Source organism: Neovison vison, chromosome 13 (assembly GCF_020171115.1).
Source record: "Neovison vison isolate M4711 chromosome 13, ASM_NN_V1, whole genome shotgun sequence".
Taxonomy (NCBI): domain Eukaryota; kingdom Metazoa; phylum Chordata; class Mammalia; order Carnivora; family Mustelidae; genus Neogale; species Neogale vison.
The window spans coordinates 36,802,516-36,818,016 of record NC_058103.1 but is presented as its reverse complement, the minus strand read 5'-3'; the positions used below and the strand labels follow the sequence as shown (position 1 = coordinate 36,818,016).

The 15,501-nt window shown below is 42.3% G+C and overlaps 1 protein-coding gene across 12 annotated transcripts in view; it reads left to right on the top strand.

The window, feature by feature from the left end:
* The window catches only part of SYNE2 (spectrin repeat containing nuclear envelope protein 2), a 330,800-nt gene that overhangs the window by 74,360 nt on the left and 240,939 nt on the right, over positions 1-15,501 (top strand). For all 12 annotated transcript variants that reach the window (XM_044231769.1, XM_044231767.1, XM_044231774.1 and 9 more), the window contains 5 exons: positions 4,054-4,115; positions 5,912-6,007; positions 6,105-6,182; positions 6,268-6,360; positions 12,248-12,429. In XM_044231769.1, the coding sequence (XP_044087704.1) occupies positions 4,054-4,115; positions 5,912-6,007; positions 6,105-6,182; positions 6,268-6,360; positions 12,248-12,429 (511 nt within the window). The remainder of the gene's footprint in view (positions 1-4,053; positions 4,116-5,911; positions 6,008-6,104; positions 6,183-6,267; positions 6,361-12,247; positions 12,430-15,501) is intronic.

Here is a 15,501-nt window from a genome sequence, read left to right as displayed (position 1 = left end):
CTTTCTGTGTAACACTGCACGAAAATGAAATGATCCTTCATATTACCTGGAAATAGTTCAGATGACTGGGTTTTCCAGGTGGATGTGGAACACTAAAACTCCCCGGGCACAGGCACGCAAAAGTCTTTTAGTACTCAGTTTTGTGCCAGTGGTTCACCCTTTCCAAGATGATTTTACCCACCTTCCACAGAGACTTCCCCCCTTCTCCCCCATGTAACTCTCCTAAAGTGCACTTTTCTCTCCTGGACCTAGCAGCGTTACTGATTTGTTTGTTTTTCACACTTTATCACCTAGAAAGAAAAATCTCCCTTGGTCCCTTAGGGATAAGAAGAGTCATCTTTGGTTTTTGTTGTTTGTTTGTTTGTTTTGGTTTGGATTTGGATTTCTGCTTTATTGTTATAATAATAGATGGTTCCCTCCCCGCTTTTATCCGTGGCCTTGATTAATGTACATTGTGTGCTGGTAACTTGATCCTGGGATCATCAAAACTACTCTCTTGTTTTTTTCTGTTGAGAAGCAAAATTAACCTTCAATTTTTGTTTAAATGTTTCAATATATGCTTAAAAATATTGTTGAATCATCTACTGATACTAGGAGAAAAAGCAATGAAGACATATCTCGAAGATTCTAGAAGAGGTCGTAACATTTTGAACTATAGGACAAAATTGTGCTTCTTTGTAATTCTTTTGTTTACATAAAACAAATAACTTTCAAAAGCTTACACTATCTAGTTGGCTTGCCAGAACTCAGTTCAGTTCAGTTAACAATTATTGAGTATCCTGTATTGTGTAAATTACTGGGCTATATATAACTAATTTAAGCTGGTAATACAGGAAAATGAAGTCGATTTAAAAAGATAAGAAAAAAAATCCAATGAGGCCAAGTGCATCTTTAATCTCTAATTAGCCAGGATTTTAAATACCGGAAAATAACATTTACTGATTCTCTTTAGTTCCTTAATCTGCACTCCCATCAGATTAAAAAATTTTTAAGAACTCCAATTAGATGTCCTACCAACACTTTCAGTCTGTTAAAACCGTCGTAGCTAGAGATTAATAAAGAAGAGTGGAAGGTGTCCAAGAAAATGTATTAGAAGGTAGATCAGAAAACTAAAAAAAAAAAAAAAAAAAAAAAGAATATAAACACATAAAGGTAGATTTGACTGGCTTGGTATAGTAAGTAAAACATAACACAATAATCACTGAAATTATTTACTAATTTTAATTTAATTATAATTTAGTTTTATTATTAATTTCAATCAATTTAATGTTACTAATTAACTATTATTATTAGCAAATTTTTTTTAGAGTCTATTCTGGGCCAGGTTCCTCTAGGCACTCAGAATAGATCACAGACAAAACAGCTTTATCTGTGTGTGGGTTAATTTCTTTGGGAGAACAGCAAGACATGGAATGATAAACACACAACATCTATAGCTTACGTAGGATGTTAAAAGGTGGTAAGTGCTGTAGGAAAAAATAGAGCAAGCAAAGGGAAGCAGGAGTAGAGATATTACAACTTTCAATAGGATGGGAATTAGGCTTGTGGGGAAATCTGTAATAAGAGCATTCCTGGGAGAAAGCACAGTTAGGGCAAAGCCCTAACATGGGAATATTTCTGGGGAGTTTGAGAAAAACAGGGAGGCTAGAGTGACTGGAGTGGAATGAGCCAGGGGCATGAGAAAAAGGAGTGGGTGTCAACCTCGTAGCCATATTAAGGAGCCCTTGAAGGATTGTGGGCAGAGGAGTTTCCTGGTTTGAGTTCACATTTTGGCAACATCACTCTGGCTGCTGCTTGAGAACAGCCTGTTGAGGACAAGGCTGGAAGGAGGGAGACCTGTTAGGGATCTAGGGCAGTAATGCCGGTGGGGGTAGTGATAAGTGGTCATATCCTGAATGTATTCTGGAGGGGGACGGAAGAGGATTTCCCAAGGCATTGGCTGTGAAGTATGAGCCAAAGAGAGAAGCCAGCTTGTGATGTAGGAGAAAAAGCGAGAGTGTAGGGTCCAGAAAGGTGAAGGCTGAGAATTGACCATTGGTTCTAGTCAAAGATGGGTGGCTGCGGGGTGGGGAGGGGGAGCAGGGGTGGTTCGTGGTGACCTTGATGAGGGAGCAGCTGGAAAAGGATGGGAGGAAAACTATCAGTGAGAGCGAAGGACAGTGCAAAGCAGGCAGAATCCATGACTTGGGGTTGCCGATGGACGCCAAAGATTGTTGGAGTGGGGACACTCAAGGGAAAGAACAGAAAAGCTCGGGGCTGTTGTTCAGAGATGCACAAAATCGAGACTGTGAGGAGTTGTACTTACCAGTAATGATCAGGTGTGGGGTAGGACTATGACAGCCAGTGGTGGAAGCAGAGCAGAAGACAAGTTTATTGGAGAAGGAGAATAAAACGGAGGGACCAGGAGGTTGGGGGCTTCATTAATATGTATGTTGAAATCGCCAAGAATTAGGAGTTGTACTGGGGAGAGGATATTGGAGAAGGAACTAAAATGTTTGAGAAATCACGAGGAATGGACAGAGGCCTGTAGATGACTCTAACAATGGGTGTGTCTGATGACTCGTCTGATGGTGACATGGGGGCGAAGAGAGTGGAGAATGATCTGGAAATAGCTGCAAGGAGCAAGGCCCCCAGGGTCCAAGGGGCTTATGTAAGAGAGAGCCAGCACTCGAGCGGGCCAGTTTTCAGGAAGGGCAGAGAGGCCTGGTGGAGAGGGTTTGGACACGGGATTTTGTGGACGGTGTACCACGGGCTCATCACCGGCAGAAGGGGTTCAGGAGTTAAGGACAAGGTGGGAGGTGAGAAAAACGGAGGCATGTGTGGAGTCTTACTTAACTAAGAGTGAGAGAACAAAGGGGAGCCTGAGAGCCCGGGGCGTGCGTGTGCTTGTGTGTGTGTGTGTGTGTGCGCGTGTGCCTGGCTTGTGTGTGTGTGTGTGCGTGCGCGTGTGCCTGGCTTGTGTGTGTGTGCGTGCGCGTGTGCCTGGCTTGTGTGTGTGTGCGTGCGCGTGTGCCTGGTTTGTGTGTGTGTGTGTGCGTGCGCGTGTGCCTGGCTTGTGTGTGTGTGTGTGCGCGTGTGCCTCGCTTGTGTGTGTGTGTGTGCGTGCGCGTGTGCCTGGCTTGTGTGTGTGCGTGCGCGTGCGTGCTGGGATGAGGCCTGCTGCCCTCCAGGTAGATGGTGGTGACAAGGCTGCGAACGCTGGGCGCAGGGCGGGTGGGTATCTGTCCTCACCGGGGGGCCCAGCCACTTAAGAACACATCGGGAGATGGAAACTCCGTCGCCGTGTGCAGAGCTGACCTGGCTGCTGAGGGCTGTAGGCGGCCGCTGCGGCGGTGGGGTGCGGCGGTGGGGCCTGCCCCTGCCCTGGCGAGGAGGGGGAGACGTACCTAGAGTGTTCAGATCGTCTCCCCTTGACTCCTGTCCTGTTAATGAGAGTCAAGACGGCCACTTCTCAAGTGAACCATTAACAGCCTCTGGAGGCCAGAGCTCATTACCTTATTTCACGAGGAAACTGCTGTCACACAGCTACTTGGTAACAGAGGCAGGATCCGAGCCCGGAGAGCCCGGACTCTAATCGGAGCTCATTTACTGTTCAGTCCACGGGCAACATAGCCTCCAGGAGAAATCCTGCAAGTGTCCAGACTAAACTGCCCACAACTTGGTGAGCCTTTCCAAACGTCTTCGGGTGTTCTGGGGTTTGTCTTCACGTCAGGTGGCTTTTGCTTTTGGGGTGCGGAGGTCTTCTCTCTCCTCTTAGTTCCTCAGACCACACTGCCAAGACCACATGAAGATGTAATGCTGTTGTCAGTAAACGCGATTAAAAGTCATTGTCTCTTAGCTAGCGGGCAGTGATCAAACATACCTCCTATCGAGACACGCCGTTTCCAAAGCCCTCCTTGAACAAACACCGGAGATTTACACCAAGTCCTAGAAAGCTGGAGGGGTTGTGAACTAGGCACACATCCCCAGAGGGGTAGACCTTTGAAGCTCTGATATACTGAAAAGGTTTCTGAGGCTTCTCATTTTGTAACTGCCGTTGTCCCTTTTCAACAGCACAACAGGAGGACACGCAGAAGAAAACCTTTACCTGCTGGATCAACTCACAGTTGGCAAAGGTGAGGGAAAAAAGAGCAAATAAAGCTACAGATGTATTTAAGTTACTCCTCCTTTCCTCCCTTTGGGTCCCCAAAATGGCAGGGCTGAAAGAATGTACTGAAATCACCTTGATCTTGTTTAGATGTGTTCGTTATTCACCCCCCCAGCAGAAAAAAAGAGACACTTTTGTTAAGGGTATGGGAGACAGTGCTATAAAAATATTTAAAGCAACAATAGCTTTTTAAAATCCAGTATAATAATAATAACAAAAAAATGATTCATACGTATGGAGTGTTATATGTCAAGAACACTGTCCTAAGCTCTTTTTTTTTTCTTTTTTCCAATTTATTTATTTTCAGAAAAACAGTATTCATTATTTTTTCACCACACCCAGTGCTCCATGCAAGCCGTGCCCTCTATAATACCCATCACCTGGTACCCCAACCTCCCACCCCCCCGCCACTTCAAACCCCTCAGATTGTTTTTCAGAGTCCATAGTCTCTCATGGTTCATCTCCCCTTCCAATTTACCCAAAAGCACATATCCTCCCCAATGTCCATAACCCTACCCCCCTTCTTCCAACCCCCCTCCCCCCAGCAACCCACAGTTTGTTTCGTGAGATTAAGAGTCACTTATGGTTTGTCTCCCTCCCTATCCCATCTTGTTTCATGGATTCTTCTCCTACCCACTTAAGCCCCCATGTTGCATCACCACCTCCTTGTCCTAAGCTCTTTTAAATGGCGTCAACTTGCGTCACAATTACGGGACCTTACAACATCCCCGTAAGTGTTATTCCTGTTTAAAAAAAAAAAACAAGGAAATGAAGGCACAAAGAAGTTATGTGACTTGCCCAAGGTCACACCACTTATAAGTGATAGCGCTGGAATGCAAACCCAGGCAGTCTGGGTCCAGAGACCTTGATCTTTTTCTTTTGTTTGTTTTAAAATATTTGTTTGAGAGAGAAAGAGAATGAGAGAGCGAGCAAGCACAAGTGGCGGGTAGTGGCAGAGGGAGAGAGGGAAGCAGGCTTCCTGCTGAGCAGAGAGCCCAATGCAAGGCTCCATCCCAGGACCCTGAGATCATGACCTGAGCCGAAGGCAGTGGCTTAACCCACTGAGCTACCCAGGCACCCCCAGGTGTCTTGATCTTTTTTTTTTTTTTTTAAAGATTTTATTTATTTATTTGACAGACAGAGATCACAAGCAGGCAGAAAGGCAGGCAGGCAGAGAGAGGAGGAAGCAGGCTCCCCGCTGAGCAGAGAGCCCGATGTGGGACTCGATCCCAGGACCCTGAGATCATGACCTGAGCCGAAGGCAGCGGCTTAACCCACTGAGCCACCCAGGCGCCCCAGGTGTCTTGATCTTAATCACTGTGTCATCCTGTCTGTCAGTGACTCCAAGTGCCTGGAGTAATGTGGATACAAAATGAGTGAGCCTCCCCTCCCAGGCTACCCATCCCTGACCAATGCCTTTCTAGAAAGGGTAAATTCATAAACAGATTACTCCAGAAATGTAATCTGCTCCCCAAATGGGTCACTACCAGCTGATTTTGAAGGCCTTTCAGGCTGCCTCCGTGCACAGGTTTTATGCCCCCACTGAAAGTGGCGGGAGTGTTGTGTTACTGGAAAAATTTACCACGAGATAAATTAAGTTCGCTATTTCTCTTATCGTGCTTTGACATAGAACGTGGTGTGTTCTAAAATCACTACCGGATTTTAGCTTTTGTGAAAGTCACAAAGCCCATTTATGGGATTCTTGAAGGTATTATGTTTTCGGACCAACGTTGGAATGAGTATTTTTCTTGTGACCTTTTGTAGCACACTCCCCCCTCAGTGGTGTCAGACCTGTTTGCAGACGTTAAAAAGGGGCACGTTCTCCTGGACCTGCTGGAGGTGCTCTCCGGACAACAGTTGGTAAGCTTTTAAAGTGACATTATAAACCCTTGTGTTGATTTACACGTGTTTCTCCACCCCCCTCATATTTCTAATATATTTCACTTGAATTCCATAGCCTCGAGACAAAGGATCTAATACATTCCAGTGTAGAATCAATATAGAGCACGCCCTGACATTCCTAAAAGACCGATCAGTGAGTATGAATCTGATCTGAAGATGGACTGGAGATATTAACGCTGTGAAATGTGTTCTTTTAACCTGTGTTTCTTCTTTTCCAGATCAAGCTAATAAATATTCATGTTACTGATATTATAGATGGAAACCCATCCATTATTCTTGGCCTAATTTGGACAATTATACTGCACTTTCATGTAAGTAGTTTGATGACGTGCAAGTTATTTCTGTTCTAATTACTGCAGTATGAAATAAGGGTATTGCAGTAGGATTCAGTCCTGAGTTTTTTTCCAGAAACAGGACACTCCAGAAATCTCGACAGCTAGACCTTGGACATTTATGTTATTTTGCAGTTGAAAATTGAATGCTGAATTACAGTATCTTAAATTATCCATGATATCAGCACAAGTCTGAATAGAACCTGCTGTGATAAAATTTTGCTTATTTTTGTTTACTTACTGTGGCAGAAGATAGTAGAAAGCTTCTGGAGTAAATTTGTTTTTTGTTTTTTTTTTTTAAGATTTTTACTTATTTATTTGAAAGATAGAGATCACAAGTAGGAAGAGAGGCAGGCATAGAGAGAGAGGGAGGCAGGCTCCCAGCTGAGCAGAGAGAGCCTGACTTGGGGCTCGATCCCAGGACCCTGGGATCATGACCTGAGCCGAAGGCAAAGGCTTTAACCCACTGAGCCACCCAGGTGCCCTTTCTGGAGTAAATTTTTTTTTTTTTTGAAGATGTATTTATTTATTTGACAGACAGAGATCACAAGTAGGCAGAGAGGCAGGCAGAGAGAGAGGAGGAAGCAGGCCCCCTGCTAAGCAGAGAGCCTGACTCGGGGCTCGATCCCAGGACCCTGACATCATGACCTGAGCCGAAGACAGAGGCCTTAACCCACTGAGCCCCCCAGGTGCCCCTGGAGTGAAATTTTAAATCCACTAAACTTCATAGAATCTCCTAGTTTTGAGGACTCTTGTTCAGTCCAATAATCCTATAACATCTAGTCATGTCCCAAGAGTGACTCATAGATAAATTTCATTCCATAAATACATTTGAACACCTACTATGTGCTAGCTTTTGTGCTAGGACACCAAGAAAACAGCAAAAACAGTGGTTGCCCTGACTTCATGGTACTTATGACTGAGAGTATATTCTTCCAGTCCTGGGATTCTGAGTTAGTGCAAGTTTTCTGCAGCTACCTAAAAAAGTTGCATGTTCTGTGTCTCCATATTTACTTTGAAAATAAAAAAAATTATGTGGGAAACAAATGCTTATTTTATAAAAACTAGAAAATAACATTACTAATTTGTATAAAATTTAAAACGTAAAATAAGACTATATATGATTATGGATACTGCATTTGAAGTTAAAGTAGAATAATAGTTGTGAGGATGATGAAAACCAAATTTATAATTGTGGGGTTTTTTCCTCTGAAAAAGGAAGGAAATGGAATTGCAGAGGGAAAGACAGAAGGCTTAAGCTGTATCAGTGTTTCATTTCTCTTATTTTTTTTAAATTTTATTTATTTATTTGACAGACAGAGATCACAAGTAGGCAGAGAGGCAGGCAGAGAGAGAGAGGAGGAAGCAGGCTCCCCGCTGAGCAGAGAGCCCGACTCGGGGCTCGATCCCAGGACCCTGAGAGATCATGACCTGAGCTGAAGGCAGAGGCTTAACCCACTGAGCCACCCAGGCGCCCAGTGTTTCATTTCTTTAAAAAAAAATGAGCCAAATGTGGTAAAATGTAAAATTGGACAATATATAGGCATTTGTTATATTTTTTTCCCCATACTTACTGGAATATTTAAAATATAATTAAAATTTCAATATTGATAATAAAAACCAAGTAGAATCATCTGTAATTCTACCGCTCACTGATAACCACCAAATAATTTGGGGTATAGACTTCATGATACATATAGCAGGAATGAATGTATATATTTATCTAAATATGTATTTCTTGGGACGCCTGGGTGGCGCAGTTGGTTGGACGACTGCCTCTGGCTCAGGGCGTGATCCTGGAGTCCCGGGATCGAGTCCCACATCAGGCTCCCAGCTCCATGGGGAGTCTGCTTCGCTCTCTGACCTTCTCCTCGCTCATTCTCTCTCTCACTGTCTCTCTCTCTCAAATAAATAAAAAAAAAAAAAAAATCTTTAAATATGTATTTCTTGAATGGTCCTTCTATCCAAACTGTTTTCAACCTGTTCTAATGAACATCTTTCTGAATTCATACATAGTTTTTAATGGAGGCATGATGTTTTGTTGTAAAGAATTATATTTCATTAACAAGCAGAATGCTCACAGTTTTATGATTGTAAGCAATTCTAAAAAGACTACCCTTCTGATAAAACTTTTCCATACCATCTTAATTATTTCCATGAGCCAGATTCCTAGAAGTGAAATTGTTGGGCCGTAAGTTTTGCTTTTCTTGGCTTCGTTTTACTGATGTAAATAAACTTTTGTTGAAGAAGAACACACATAGAAATGCACAAATCTTAGGTGTAGAGCTTGATGTATTTTTAAAAATTAAATATATCCACGTAACCACTACCCAAGATAAAAATAGAGAACATTGCCTAATCGCAGAGTTCCCAGGTATTTCTCCCAGTCTTTTGCTCCCTTCCCTAAAGACCACCACTTTGATCTCTGTCATTAAAGGAATTATAACTGAATTGTCTTACATATGAGATATACTCTTGTGTCAGACTTATTTCACTTAACATCTTCCTTGAGTTTCAAGTTGTTAAAGCATGCATCCGTAGTTTTGTTTTGTTCTTATTGGTTTTATTTATTTATATAAATTTTGAGTATAGTTGACACAATTAATTACACGAGTTTCAGGTGTAAACTAAGTGATTTGACGACTTTATACATTATGTTCTGCTCACCCCAAGTTAGCTGCCATCTGTCCCGTTACATCGCTATTATAATACCATGGACTGTATTTCTTTTTTTTTTTTTTTTTAAAGATTTTATTTATTTATTTGACAGAGAGAAATCACAAGTAGTCAGAGAGGCAGGCAGAGAGAGAGAGAGGGAAGCAGGCTCCCTGCTGAGCAGAGAGCCCGATGTGGGACTCGATCCCAGGACCCTGAGACCATGACCTGAGCCGAAGGCAGCGGCTTAACCCACTGAGCCACCCAGGCGCCCCATGGACTGTATTTCTTTCTTTCTCTTTGTTGTGTATGATTATACCATTGCATAAATATGCCAGAATTTATTTGCCACTCTTCTGTTGATGGACATTGCTTTGGTTGCCAGGGTTCAGCTGTTATGATTAAAGCTGCTAGGTGCGTTCTTGTGTATGCCTTTTGGTGGTATAAGCCCTCATGTCTCTCATATATATGTCTAGGAGTGGAATTGTTGGATCATAAGGCATGTGATGTTCAGCTTTGCAGGGTAGTGCCAACTAATTTTTCAAAATGGTGGTTCTGATTTACATTGGGTGAATTCCTCGCTCCCATTCTCACTCATAGTTGACATTAAAAATTTTTTAATTTTAGCTATGCTATTGTATATAAAGATTTATCGAATTCTTAAGATATATTCTGGATCCAAGTCTTTCGTTGAGTACACATAAATTACAAATCTCTGATTCTGTGGCTTGCCTTTTCAGTCTTTTTTTTTTAAAGATTTTATTTATTTATTTGACAGAGACATCACAAGTAGATAGAGAGGCAGGCAGAGAGAGAGAGAGAGAGAGAGAGAAGCAGGCTCCCTGCTGAGCAGAGAGCCCGATGCGCGACTCGATCCCAGGACCCTGAGATCATGACCTGAGCTGAAGGCAGCAGCTTAACCCACTGAGCCACCCAGGCGCCCCACCTTTTCAGTCTTTCAATGAACAGACATTCATGATTTTAATGTAGTTCAAATTTATCAACTTCCTTTTTTGGTGGCTCGTACTTTTTATGTTCTGTAAAGAAATCTTTCCCTTTGTCAACCTCATGGAGATGCTCTCTTAACGCTATTTTCTTGAATAATTCTGTCCAAAGAGGACTTTCTGCAGCGATGGAAATGTTCTGTAGCTGCATTGTACCAGATAGTAGCCACTAGTCGCTTATGGCCATTGAACACTTGAAATGTGGCTAGTATGACTGAGGAACTAAGTTTCCAATTTTATGTATTTAATTACATTTACATAGCCACAGGGAGGTAGGGACTATTGTATTAGATAGCACAGTTCTAAAAGCTTAACCGTTTCATATTTTACAATTAGATCTACAATCTTTCGAGAATGAATTTTTTTGACTATGTTAATGTTAGAGCAATCAAAAGTATTTTTTCCCATGTGGCTATCTGGTTGACCCAACACCATGTATTGAAAAGACCATCACTTTCCTAATGTCCTATCGTGTCAGTTAATAAAAAAATCAAGTAACCATTTATGTGTGGCTCCATCATTAGATTGTCATTTCTGTTCCATTATTCATTCTTGGCACTAGTACTGTACTGTATCAGTTTCTATAGCTGTTTGGAAGGCTTGATATCTGATAGTGTCCAACTTGTTCTTTAGGATTATCTTATTTATTCTTTGCTCTTTGCATTCTCATATAATTTTTTAAATTAAGATGTAGTTAACATATTCCATTGTATAAGTTTAAGCTGTATAACATGGTGATTTAAGATTCATATAAATTTAAAGATAACTTGTTAATTTACATGCACACCATCTGTTGGAATTTTAATAAGGATTTCATTGAATGTATAATTTAGAAAAAGTTGACATCTTTAAAACATTGAATACAGTATTTCTGTTATTGCTCTGTTCAAAATATTTTCATTATGATTTCTTATTTGACCTCTGGATTCTATAACATTCTGTTGCTTGATATCCAGATATTTGGAGATTCTGGTTATTTTGTCTCTGTTACTGATTTCTAGCTTAATTTGAGTGTGGTCAGAGAATATCATCTGAATGATTTCAATTCTTCAAAATTGCTGAAGCTTGCATTATGACTCAGTGTTGTCAATTTCAGTAAATATTTCCTGTGGACTTGAAAAGGATGTTGATCCTGCCATTTTAGGTACAAGGGGGTATGCCCATCAGTTAAAGTTTGTTAGTTGTGTTGGTCACACCTATTATTACTAGTTGTCTGGTGCCTCTGTTAATTATGAAGAAGTGCACTTTTCTCAATAATACTTGCTACTATGTTTGTGGATTGATCTTTGAAAGTTTTCCATAGGTATTATGTTACTGCCCTCCAAAAAATCTAAACCAACTTGTGTGCTTACCAGCACTATGTAAAAATCCACTTTCTGTACTCTTCCTAGAGGATACATCACTTGATGTTAACTTTAAATTTTTTTTGCCCGTGTTATAAATGAAGAAACTGTCTCCTTGCTGGATACATTTAGCTTTCTTAAATGACGAATGAAGATATTTTCCATATACTTAGTGGCAATTTTTTTTTTTCTTTCTTGGGACTTAGCTCTCATGTATTTGACTTTTTTTTTTCTGTATGTATATTTGTTTTTCAATAGTTTAATGGTTTTTTTTAAAAAAGATTTTATTTATTTATTTGAGAGAGATCACAAGTAGACGGAGAGCCAGGCGGAGAGAGAGAAAGATAGAGGGAAGCAGACTCCCTGCTGAGCAGAGAGCCCGATGGCGGGACTCGATCCCAGGACTCTGAGATCATGACCTGAGCCGAAGGCAGCGGCTTAACCCACTGGAGCCACCCAGGCGCCTTAGTTTAATGGTTTTAATGGTTTATAAGGATCAAGGATGCATTTTAATCGACCCAGACTTTGGAAGACACCCTAGACTGGGATCTCAGATGAGTTCAGTTCAATTTAGAGCGACAGGTGTTGAGCCTCAGCGATTTTAGTGGGATGAATACATACTTGTCCTTGAGAGGGAATGCAGTGCACGAATTGGGGCAAGGAGTGACCCAAGTCCACTGAAAGAGAGCCTAAGTGTAGCCCAAGATGACAAATGCTATTATTCAAGGACTTGTCTAGTGCTTATTTCACCATAAGTAACATCTCACTGTTACCGGATAGGTCTTGTGTTGGCCAAAGGTTTTGCCTCAATGCTGCTAACTTGTGATTTGTATGCATTGACTACTATGATTATGTCTTCCTTAGATTGAGGAGCTTGCCCGGACTCTTTCTTGCAATTACGATCCGCCTTCCCTGGACAGCGTGAGTGAGGCTGACTCATCTCCTACATCAAGTCCTCCGGCTAAGAAATGCTCCAGAGCCCAAGAAAGATGGCAGATGTCTGCAAAGAAGGCTCTTCTCTTGTGGGCCCAGGAGCAGTGTGCCCCGTAAGTCATTTGCTGTGACCACAGGAGACACACAGGGCAGCTTGGCCCTTGACCCACCAACACTGCATTACTGACCCCTGGTCTGAAAATCAGGCCGACGGCGTGTTCACACTTCTCCTTTCTCAAAGACAAAGCACCAACCTCCTTAGGTGGACTGTTACTGTGTAGAGATAAAGTGGTCTTTAAATATCCTTTTCTTGAGGCACATTCCCCTTATGCATCTGGTTTACATCCCAAGCATTTTACCCCACTAGGAACTCTTTTAAAAGTCGGGACTACATCTTTATGGACTGTGTCCCCAGAACCTAGCCTAATGGGAGTTCATGGTAGGTGCTCCATAAATGTGTACTGAATGAATGAATGAATGAATGAACAAATGAAGGAATAAGTAATCAACACATAAAATGATCTCTTGGAGCTCTATATGGCTACATTAAAAGACCATGGTCCCCATTGTTTAGGAATTTGTAGCTCAATTAGGGAACAGAAGCCAGAAAAGTGGGAGTTTTTTTAAAGAGTGGGCCTGATGAAAGGAAGGTAGTGCTCAGAAATTCTGTTTTATAAGAAAAAGGGCTTTTTTGCTCTACGGATGCATTTACTCTCTCATTTTAACCCCCTGCTGGGATTGGATTTAGGGAAAATAAGGAGTCAGGATGCAGGAGATCGCCAGGAGATGAGCCGCGGAATTCAAAAGGCATTCCTTGTCACATCATAGCATCATCTGGATAAATAGAGGCGTAAAGATGTTGCTCAGGCCTCTGAGATGGTGGGCTTCTGAGTCCCTTCTTCCCAGGGAGAGGCTAGGATGCTAATTTCTGTCTTCAGCCTTACTTTCTTTAGCTGTCATTCAGCCTTTGCATTTTACGAGGGACAAAAGAGCATACATATCTTAGGAGGTTTATATACATACATATATCAAATGAACTTTTTCTTGATTTTTTAAGACACAGTTTTGTTTTACTTCAGTTTTCTAGATTTTTTAATCCTGCCAGTTGGCACAGGTTCTGATCCCCACTCTGTGCTGCCCTGCGCCCCAGCCTTCCTCCCTTTAGGTAGTTTTGCTTCGTATCTAAGCGTATAACCTGAAGCTGGAATCCTGGGTTTGAGTCCCGGCCCCAGCACTTCCTAACTGGTGCCTTCAGATACTTCATCTCTTTGTGCTTGAGTTTCTTTAGTCATAAAAATGTGGACAATGCTTACACTTCATAGGGTTCGTATGTGTATTATAGAATTATTTTTTTAAGAGTATTTAGAACAGTTTCTGGTTGTTAAACAAGTAGTTGTTAAACAAGACAAGATTCACTGAATACTATCAAGTTTGTCACAGTCATAGTTTAGGCATTTATTCCTAAGGGAGTCAGGAGAACCCATGTTATCTGAAGCTATTTCTCCAGTAGTTTTTTTTTTTTTTTTTTAAGATTTTATTTATTTATTTGACAGACAGAGATCATAAGTAGGCAGAGAGGCAGGCAGAGAGAGGGGGGAAGCAGCTCCCTGCTGAGTAGAGAGCCCGATGCGGGGCTTGATTCCAGGACCCTGGGATCATGACCTGAGCTGAAGGCAGAGGCTTAACCCACTAAGCCACCCAAGTGCCTCCCACCCATTTTCTTTAAATTTTTATTTTTATTTTATTATTATTTTTAAAGATTTTATTTATTTATTTGACAGACAGAGATCACAAGTAAGCAGAGAGGCAGGCAGAGAGAGACGGGGGGAGGCAGGCTCCCAGCTGAGCAGAAAGTCTGTTGCAGGGCTCGATCCCAGGACCCTGGGATCATGACCTGAGCTGAAGACAGAGGCTTTAACCCACTGAGCCACCCAGGCGTTCCTCCCCCACCTTTTTTTCTTTTTTAAACTTTTTAAAAAAGATTTTATTTATTTACTTGACAGAGAGAGATCACAGTAGACAGAGAGGCAGGCAGAGAGAGGGGGAAGCAGGCTACCTGCTGAGCAGAGAGCCTGATGCGGGACTCAATCACGGGACCCTGAGATCATGACCGGAGCCGAAGGCAGAGGCTTAACCCACTGAGCCACCCAGGCACCCAACCTCCCCCACCCTTTAAAAAAGTTTTCATTTATTTATTTGAGCGCGAGAGAGAGATAGTGGGAGAGAGCACAAGTGGGGAGGAGAGGGAGAAGCAGGGTCCCTGCTCATCAGGGAGTCAGCCCCATGAGGGGCTCTGACCCAGGATCCTGAGATTATGACCTGAGTCACAGGCAGCTGCTTAACTGACTGAGCCATGCAGGTGCCCCTCTCCAGTGGTTTTAATCATTTGATTCACACCTCAAATTAGTCTGCTGAATTTCCTTGTGTTTTTTAATGAGATATTAAAGGATGCTATGGTTGTGCTAGAATAGTTCCCACATTTTGTTCGCAACTATACTCTTAGAAGACACTGATCCCTCGTCAAATACAGATTAGTGATGGATGGAGTGATTTGAAATATTTATATTAAGCACCTTTATATGCTAAACACTGGTTGGGGATGATTCTACCGTGATAGACAAGAAAGACAAGGCCGTTGCTCTCCAGAGGTTTGTGTCCGTAGCGGATGGATCGATAAAATAACCACAGTTGGAAATAAGGCCAGGAAGGACTTAGGATGATTGAGAATGTCAAGGGTGGCCAATGAAGGCGGCCTTTCTCTGAGGGGGTCATGGAGTGCCTTTCTGAGGAGGAGCCCTTTGAGCCGAGGCCTCAAGGAGAAGGCTTCAGGTGTATAAAGATCTAGGAAAAAGAGCATCCACAAGGAAGGATTACAAGGAGCATGGTGTTGAGAAAGAGGAACGAAGCCAGGGTGGTGGCGAGATCTCAGAGGGGAGTGGGAGAGGCAGGGACCAGATCGTGGTAGGCCTTGAGTGACAAGTGTTATTCTGACAAGTAAAAGGTACCTCCATAAAATTGACCATTTTAATCATTTTTAAGTGTACATTTGGGCAGCACCAAGTGCTTTTATGTTATTATATAACCATCATCACTGTCTCCGGAACTTTTTTCATCTGGTAAACCTCAAAATTCCCCCCATTCTCCCCTCCCCCAACCCCCGGTAGCCAGTGGTCTACTTTCTTTGT